This window comes from Mya arenaria, chromosome 8 (genome assembly GCF_026914265.1).
Source record: "Mya arenaria isolate MELC-2E11 chromosome 8, ASM2691426v1".
Taxonomy (NCBI): domain Eukaryota; kingdom Metazoa; phylum Mollusca; class Bivalvia; order Myida; family Myidae; genus Mya; species Mya arenaria.
In genome coordinates, this window is record NC_069129.1 from 45,993,065 (window position 1) to 46,002,814 (window position 9,750).

General features: G+C 32.9%; 1 protein-coding gene across 3 annotated transcripts; it reads right to left on the minus strand.

Annotated features, from left to right (window-relative positions):
* Positions 1-500: 500 nt before the first annotated feature.
* Positions 501-5,134, minus strand: LOC128242604 (uncharacterized). 3 transcript variants are annotated; one of them, XR_008262645.1, is made up of 6 exons: positions 4,989-5,134; positions 3,527-3,612; positions 3,118-3,186; positions 2,602-2,713; positions 2,250-2,368; positions 501-1,781 (listed from the first exon to the last, which is right to left on the minus strand). XR_008262645.1 is itself a non-coding variant. In XM_052959827.1 (5 exons), exons 1-5 carry the CDS (start codon positions 3,635-3,637, stop codon positions 1,650-1,652), a joined length of 543 nt encoding a protein of 180 aa, XP_052815787.1. In that variant the 5' UTR covers positions 3,638-3,716; the 3' UTR covers positions 501-1,649. The 3 variants fall into 3 exon arrangements, 1 of the variants encoding a protein (XP_052815787.1); XR_008262646.1 differs by lacking the exon at positions 4,989-5,134 and adding an exon at positions 3,727-4,762; XM_052959827.1 differs by lacking the exon at positions 4,989-5,134 and having other exon boundaries at positions 3,527-3,716.
* Between the last annotated feature and the right edge of the window lie 4,616 nt (positions 5,135-9,750).

The window sequence follows — 9,750 nt, forward strand, 5'->3', positions numbered from 1 at the left end:
TGGGCATATTATACAATTCATACACATATAAACATTTACAGTTGGAATTACCGCTCCATTGACATATAATTCACTTATTCGTTTAATACATTTGTACAAATAAACTAGAAAGATGTTTTAAGTTCTGTTTACTAAAATCAAATGTGAAATGGTGCATAACCATCTATATGTGGTCAGGACTGGTATTTTGTTGAATGTCCATGACCGATACTACCACCCATGTAACAATACAGTTGTTGAATATATATATATATATGTGACCAAGTCTGCGAAAATGGGTCCTAATGAGGAAAAATGACATTTTCAGGTTTTTACATTTTCTGAATGTGCTATGTTTCAGAAATAAAGTCCTGAAGTTTAAAGCTGATATCTTTAAAATTGACGGATTGAGGACAAATTTCGCGATACCACTATTTGTTATAAAATGGCGAAAAAAATGAAGGAAATGGAAACATAAGTAAATACAACGTCCTTGATTTTAAGAGTCTGTATTCCATTAAAACTGAATCCAGCATTTTTTATTTCTGTGGAAACATTATCATAACATCAATAACATCATTTATGGAAAATGTAACACTACATGTACATTTCATAGAAACGGTTGCCATGACTACAATTTTTTCACGAGAAATTTATCCAAATAAACGCAAAAGCAGCTCAAATAGACAAAATCACATTTGAATTTGATAGATTATGTTTGCAGGAAATATTTTAGTACAGCATTAAAATTTCAGCCAGCTATGTAGTAAAATAGAATGTTAACAGCAATTTTACATAGACCCTGTAAAGAAAATCTGCAACTTTTCTAAAACAAGGTTAATTGTTCAAAAGTAGTGCAGCTTATCCTTGTATTAATCAAAACAAAAAACATATTATTTTAAAACAAGCAATTATTTAAAAGATGTAACTTGTCTGGTGAAATCAATTATTTTTAAAATCAATAAGAATGTTATACTTGGTTGCCATAGCAACTGACTTATACCTAGAATAATTCTTTTTTTTTGCTCATTTCATTCTTTTGGAGTTGTAAGATGACACAGAATGAAATGTATTTACAAGGAAAGCATTGACACATGCCTTATTTGACAAAATTGACAACAAACATATGCATGCAAGGATTATTGAAACTATATTAATGTATAACTATTAACATATAGACTTATAAATGTACACTTTCACATTATACTGGAGTCGTGTATGGAAAATATGAATGCCATCATACTTTACTTATAGATGGCCGACTGTTCAATGATATTCCCAAATTGAAATACATGTTTACACATAAGTATTTAATGATCAATCAAGTGTGTTACTTTTGGTTGCCAAGGAAACCATACATTCCTAAGATCATGAATATTTTATCAATGTAACACAAAGAAATATATTCTTTGAATGTAAATGAAAACATAAAACTTCCACTTACACATGCCAATATATTTATAGCAAGAAACAAACTATAACTTTTGCTGAAACACACACAGAAAGTGTTCTCAATAAAGTTGCCTATTTCAACTTTTGTTTTTTGGCCTTTGAATAGCCTTCTTTTGCAACTAATGGCAATGGGTATGTTGTGTTTTTTGCATTATCTGATCCGCAAAAGTCTCTTTTTACATCATGCAAGTACCATTGCCTTTCTGCACTTATTCCCATTATAATGGTTTGAAAATGCCTTTGAAGAAGGTGCTCCAGTCATAGAACGACACTTGTTTGCTGTTGCCATCAACAATATGTGGAATGTTGTGGCCATTACGGGATGACATGGCTTCTGTGGAAGCCACCTCCTGTATTGAAGAAAAGCATTACATGATGAATGAATTTCAGACAGAAACGATCCAATATGACATATTATATTGTCACCTAAGTGCAAGAACTCAATATCTGCTTCAATTTCTATATGCAGTTATCGTCTTATTTCACTATTGTGATTATACTGAGCAGTACCCTTGCACTATGTAATGCCTACATGAAGTATATAACATCAGTGAATTTATTAATTACCTATTATATCTAAATATACATGATAATAAATGAACTTATTTTATATAATAATCAATTTAATATAACATTAGTCATATATGATTATTTTCAATCTTAACTATAAAAAATCCCATTTTCTTCATGCCACTTCTTATTAGTTTATAACTGTATTAAAAAGAAGGAAATTAATCAATCTTGAAACATGTGTAAGTAATTTATGTCTATAATTGTTTTAAACTATTTGTGTGGTAAAAATCTAACTCCCTGAATACCTCAACTGTCTCTGCATCCATGTATCTCATTCTGTTTTTCCAAACTCCAAAATGCCAGTCGCATGAAAATTTGGTGTGGCCGGCTAGCATCAGTGAGTATTGGATTGTCTTATGCCCTCCTGGAATAGAATAGTTAATTGTTAATAAGATCTCTTTATTTCAAATTAAACTCTGAAATATATATGTTGTTTATTTTATAAGTACAACAAATCAAAATCTTTTAAAGCTACACATCTGTTTCACTCATCTAAAGAGTTACTGAAAACCTTGTGAGATATTTAAAAAGCAATAACATAATTTAGTTTACATCATGAAACATATTTTTTTTCCACTAAAACACAACAACTCTCACCTGTCAATGTTCTCCACACAGCATAACCAAGAACGGCATTATTTTTGTTGTCCTTGGCAATTGTCAAAGTGGAACTGAGCATGTGCCTCACCCAGGCAAAACACCTGTTTCTCTGAAAAATATTTATCCTTCTTATCACTATTCTTAGTCATCACCATCATCAGCAACAGAAGCAAAAATTTAACAGCACCAGTATTTAACATTAATACAACAAAACATTTAAAACATTTCTCATAACTAACATATACCAAATAAATGTTCAGATACACATCCAATTCCAGATTGTGAGATGTGCATGATGGCTATTGACCAATGGAAATGTTACATTCTTAATCAGTTTGTTTTAATGAAGTAAAACATTTATTGCTAAGAAGTGCCCCTTCAATTCTCAATTATTAACATTTGACATCAGGACATCTTATAATGACACAGAACAGATTGCAATTTAAAACTGTAAAAAAGTGAATTCAGATTTATATATGAGTAGTGAGTCTCAGTCAAAATGAATAAGCTTACCAGATCCTTCACAGCAAACTCCAAATACCTCACATCTCCTCCGGCAGTTTTGAAATACAGGGGTCCAACCTAGTAGATAAAAGCTTGCATTAAATTTGACAACAGTATCTGGTAATTAGAACCAGCATTTTATTCTAAATATTGAAAGATTCAATTTCTAAATCATGTAAAAAGAATTCTAACATAAACACTTTACATTCAATGAATACACTACCAGGTATGTAACCATTTAAGTAGAAGCATACATTTACTGCAGTAAACCTTAGGCACTCACAAGTATGATACACATGCAAATTACTGCACAATAAATCCTTTAAAAAAATAATCTCTTGCAATAAGTTGATAAATTCAGTAAAAAAAAACAACATTTGATTATTTGCTTGTACTTGATAGAAAAAAATCAACTAACCTGTTGGCTATGGTGTGGAATATGAACCTGCTGTGCAAAGTCCCAGCTGTAGTGGACGGTTGCATCTAAGGAACATGACTCTGAACCTAAAATATAAATAGAATTTAACATATATTTTAATTTTTAGACTAGAAAATATTGAAGCATGACATAAGACAGCTAAAACTATAGCGCATAGAAATTTATTAACCAAAGCACACCTTCAACTTCATGTTTTCACTACATGTAACTTTAGAGTAATCACACTGCATTCTATATTGCTCCCTCTGATGTCTAGCACTTTCAACATGACTTTCATATTCATCAAAAAGTGTCATTTTATCATCTTCAGAAAGGGCACCACTTTGTGACATATTAAAAGAAAAGGTTTGGCATCTAAAACACAAGTCTGTTTTTGGTTTAGCTAAGACTATATGTGGGCACAACTCATGCCATAGCTTCTAGCACCCTCTATTTTTTTCATATTCAACATGAATGTCTGCTTGTGATTTATCAGATGGCAACAACAACACTTTACTATTGCGGTGGTTTGGAAGTCTTCCGGGAACGGGCATTGCATTGTCAGATGCATAGCAGATGAGGAATTTTCTTATGTGTTCTCTCCTCAAATGTGATTGCATTATGAGGTAGTCTTTTGGTATTACCATGAGTCCTAGCAATCAATCCATCATTGTCAAGAGAGCGACCAATTCTTTTTAGTTTCTCCTTTCCGATGTTGTATGCGAAACAGAATACCTCACGGCAAACTTCAACTCCCTTAATATAAAACTACTGACTGGGCCTAACCCTCTCCTGCCGTTTATGTTTACAACTGTCAGTTTGTTGGCCATTTTTTCTGTGGCACAACATGGCTGATTTAATAACAAGATCAAGTTCATCTGTCTGCATACCGGCTGAATACATACGTAAGTCAGTTATATCATTACCATCGACAACTTGACTGCATGGTTTGCCTAAAGTTTTTCACACTTGCAGGTCTGAGCAAAGAAATCATCAGTTTTCTTTCTCTGTCTTAAATACTCTGCAGAAGGTTCTAAATCATGGTCAAAACTTTCACACTGAACAGTCTCTGCATTACATATATCATCATCTGATTCATCATTGACAGCATTACTTTCATGGCTAGAATCATTTTCTGAATCAGACTGACTAAATCACTTGCACCAGAACTCTCTGGACACAAAACATGAAAATAAAGTCTATCAACTTCTAATAACTCTTCGCGAAATAAATGGTCTTGGCTTAATTCGTAAGGGGTAATGCTTGCTTCACTCAACTGGGACATTTTCATAAAATGTTCAAGTGTTTTTCAAATTTTCCGCCATAATATCTGTTGCTATTAGTAAACCGTATTTTGTTACGGAAAAATACTTCCGGGTCAAACTGTCAAAAGGTTATTTAAAACAAACATCAAATGACAATTTAAATAAAGGATGACAACATAGATAACTGCATACATTACCTTCCAAATAATTGTTTCCGTGTAATTAATCCGAAAAGCATTCTAATGCCGTGTGGATAAACCGGCAAAACCGTCATATCTTCAGTACGGGTTTCGACATGTTTCCATCAAAATGGCGGAGAGCGACACCTTCAGATCAAGGGCGATTAATCATGATTTAAGGTCAGGCAGCATGAATATTATCGACAATAATCAACTGATAACAGAGTGATGTGCCTTTATATTGTTTATACACTTCGATTATGTAAATACTTTGCAAAATAATGCCAAATTAGTTAATTGACAAAACGATAATTGCTCAGAAAACGTGTTGTGTTTTTTAATCTCGCTTTATCTCGGTAACGTGATTACCTCAACAGGACTCATTTTCGCTGACGACGTCACATATATATATATATATATATATATATATATATCTACTGCAGATATTAAGGTGCCCATATATATATATTGATCTAGGCATTATGGGGACCGCTGGATTAAGGCGACAAAAATTGGTCTCCTTAATATTTTCAGTCCAGATTTGTTGTATCAAATATCAATAAAAATGTCCATTGACAGTAAGTTGATAAGCTTGAATGTTTATTTACGAGATTATATCATTGTTTTAAATCTTATTCTCTTTTAATATTAAAAAAATATCCTTAAACTTTTGTGTGAGTATATTTGTGTATCCATAAAAATAGCTATTAAGGCGACCAGGGAAAAACTCATAATTTTGGTCAAAAATTGCTATATACTAAGCATTTTTTTTATTTTTTTTGCTTTATTTAAAGCCTATTGTACACTATCTCGAAGTTTCATTCCATAAAAAATCAGAAACAAGAAATTCGATAAATCGTGTACCATCAGCACCCAAATTTTCCAGTATACAGAAATTTAACTTTCCGGAATATAACGGAAATGTTCGGGTATCTCCGTGGTACCATATCCGGGCAGTTATGCAGTATGGCGTACATCTCTTACGGAAATAGAATGGTAACTTGGTAAGTGTTTAAAATACATATTCAACGTTTTTTCGTTTATTTATATGACTTTTGGACAGTAGTATAAACAGTCCACCCTTCGGATGAAAAGCAAATGAGTTTTCCGAATTTTGTCTATCCGAAACTAAATCACTAGAATCAACATCCGGTATAATTTTGTCTTGTTTATTGGAGAAACTCGATTGATTTTTAGCGAACTTTTTATTATTTGGTAAGTTCCGATCCAAAAAGGGATTTGCTCCCTTAACATCTCAGATTTTAATAAATAAAAGACGAAAGGATACAAATGCCTTACATTTTGTTTGTCAATGTCATGTCATTATCATCACCTATGAATAGCAGAACAGAACGAACACTATCACCCATTCGTATTGTAGCTTTTGGCATGTGTCTTAAATTCTCATATTTGATAATAAATGCAACAATAAAATATTTCCCTTATTCTGCCACAGTTATGCACCAGTCAGTTGTAACCATGGCCCCCAGGTCATGTTTATACCGGGGATAGCAGGGGAAATGGGCCATGTTTTTACCTTCCAGGTGGACCGGCAGTGCTGAGTGAATGCGGTGTTATTGTTTTTGCGCCGAAAACGGGGAATGGGCCTCACCAAGGATGTCCCCAGGGGCTTTTGACGGGGATCTGGTCATTTCGTAACCTTACCATTTCGTAATGGCTAAATCTTGGTTATTTCGTAACCATTCTGTTAGTCAATTTGTAACCGTCAAGAAATCAATTGGTTATATGGTAACCACCATTTAACAAGGTGATAAATAGTACACTTAGCACCTCGTTAAGTGTATTGTTCGAACCTGTATGTATATGGCACAGCAACCAAGACACCAATTGGGAGACATCACTCAAATTCTCGCTAATAACAAGCCAATAATTTAAGTTACTCAATAGTAATATATATATATCATGGTAAATTAGAAATGATTTGTTATACTACCTAAATATGTTAATTATTTTCTTACATTTTGCTTACTTATAAACAATAATTTAAGACTGATCGCGATGTATTTTTGAGTAAAATTACGTTTACATAAATGATCAAGGGTCATTCTTGACCTATTTCATTGACTATATTTGTTTGAATTGTTTAAAACGAACAAAATTTTGTTCTGTTCTTTTCTCAATTGATCCGTATTCCACTCTGCATACTTTATATCCGAAACCGACAAAAAAACAGCATCAAATTATTAATTTCCAATAACAAGATACGAAATTATACATATCGGCACATATTTAATACAATAAGCATATAAAAAGCGCATACTCTCATTCGGCAAACTCCATTTTACAATACTTCTATGCAATTTAAAAAAAAAATGAAAGTCTAAAGTTATATGGTCTATGTATTTAAAATATTGGCTTAAGGTCACAATTCCTCTCAATGGTAAAACATCTATGAATTAAAAAAAATACATTTAATACTCAGCCTACTAATAATATTTCCTTCGCAACATAAAAAATAGCTAGTTTGAATGTTTCTATTTGTCATAGTTTCAGAGTTTATTGGCAAATCGCACTACACTATTAAGAATAAAGAAGGAATACAACTACTTGATTTAACTTCAAAGTCAAATGTTTATGTTTTATAATTACAGTTAACTTATTTTGTAAACTCAAATGGTATTAAATTAATTCCTCATAGTCAACAGTTACGATACGACCATTCGAATTCTTAACGGTTACGAATTGACTAATACAATGGTAACGAAATGACCAACAATGAGCGGTTACGAAATGGAAAGGTTACGAAATGACCATAATTCATTTGACGGGGCTTTTACCAGAAGTTTGTCTGTGCAGAGCGGGAATTTTACCTGGGATTGGCTGGACCGAAAGTCAAAGTCCCCGCTATTAGCAGGACCTTGGGGGCTCATGCTGCAATTGACCGTTGCATTCTTTGGATTTTTTGACTAACTTTACGACACGCCCCTCTACAGTATTTTATAGTTTAGTTTAGTAATATTCATTTACAGAAATTGGATAACTTAACAAGTAAAGTAAACTATACTGAACTTTTATTTGCTAAATTCGAACAGTATTTAGTCTATCCACACAAAATTTACAGGATCATCAGATAACAAATTTCCTAAAAATTCTCTGTTTGCCAAATAGGGATAACAGGTTTAAGTGGGGTTAAAAAGGTTGCTATCTGTGACCAAAAATACTGTTCAAAATTGTGAGTATTCATTTATCTTTCGTTCAGTAAAGAGCATGCAATGGCATAGTGGTTGGATTAGATAATCTGACAGCGGTGCTGGACGTCAGGAGTTCAAATATTGTCGTGAGTTCAATGTACCAAAAGAATACCTTGAAATACACAATTATGTATAAAAAATGGCAGAGAAAATTGCCCATATTGTAGTAATGTCTTAGATCCAGCTTGGATAACTTGGACACAGTAAGCGGTTCACACCCAGGGAAATTCTCAGATAAAACAGCGCTTATGAACTTGAACATTACGTATTTCATTGAGTCAATTAAATAAAAAACATTATTGCTGATCTTCTGAAAACAAACCTTCTAACATTCAAATATTTATTTTGTTGGATGAACTAAGGTTTTTATTGATAAGAGATTGCTTCAGTTGGATTTAAACTAATCACCAACAAAAATATATGAATTTTAATCACACAATGTAAACAACTGCGCCACAGATTTTATATGTATGTTTTGGGGTTTTAGAATTTAGCAGTTAAATATAGATTAGCATACTGGTAGGTCTGGTTGGTCTGTTGCTTTAGTTGCTAAGTAAACATAATGTCAGTGATTTCATCACTATTTCTATTAAAATATCAGTTTTCTATTTTCTTGTTCATTTTTGCTTGAAATTATTCTGCTTGAATGTGATTTTTGTTGATTAAATTAGAACTTAACACTTTGTGAATATTTAGGGAATGTAAGGGGTCAGATTTCAGATTGCTCATTATTTCTGGAACACTAAATACTTTATTTGATTGTGTACACTGCATTTTCTTGTCAAGCATTCATCCAGATCATTTGGGTAAATATTGGCAGAAACACTGCTTTTGGTTTTATACTGGTCATCAAAACCGGCACTGACAAAAAAGATAAGACGTGTTTAATTAATGTGCGGGAAAGAGGTTTAAAGGTGTCGGCCTACAACGAAATGCTTGCGGGTCGCAGTACCCCTTCAAGTAGTTCTTGAAAAAAAATATTTTCTCAGGTAGCATTTGATTATGTGTACATTCTATTCTTGTATGTATTTTTAAGTTTACACATGATTTATATAAGGTTTGTATAATTTTAGTTTTATTTAAGTTTTTAAATTTTGACATTTTTTTGCCTGCCCCTGTCTGAACACTTAAATTCTTGGTATCTGGACTATTGTCTGCAACTTCAAAACACACTTTTTGGAACAGGACACATTTTTCTGATATTTTATCCAGTTTGACTGCAATATCAGTTGTATTTATCAATAATTTAAGTAAAAAATGACATTTATATTTCCATAATTACCTGGTAGTTACTTGTTAATTTGTTTTAATTCATGGATAGGTTTATTGCGAGTGTCATGGAAAGCTGGAACTTTTCAGTACACAACATGCAAACTGAGAATGAACGGTGTGTGCCAGATTTGTGAACAAAAAAGCAAGGCGGCTATGGTAAGTTGCGTCAAGATATCCTTGGGACCCCGGTCCCCCCCCCCCCACCTGGATACGCAATACAATTTGTGTTTCGCTGATCTGTTGGCTGGGATCAGATCATCCATTTGGGGATTAAGATATGTTACCCCAGCCAACAG

Excerpts from the sequence above, each read along its gene's own strand:
- LOC128242604 (XM_052959827.1), bottom strand. The coding sequence starts at position 3,637 with ATGTTAAATTCTATTTATATTTTAGGTTCAGAGTCATGTTCCTTAGAT. Across the intron at positions 3,187-3,526 it reads TTCCACACCATAGCCAACAG|GTTGGACCCCTGTATTTCAA; the intron begins GTTAGTTGATTT and ends TTTATCTACTAG. Across the intron at positions 2,369-2,601 it reads TGTGTGGAGAACATTGACAG|GAGGGCATAAGACAATCCAA; the intron begins GTGAGAGTTGTT and ends ATTCTATTCCAG.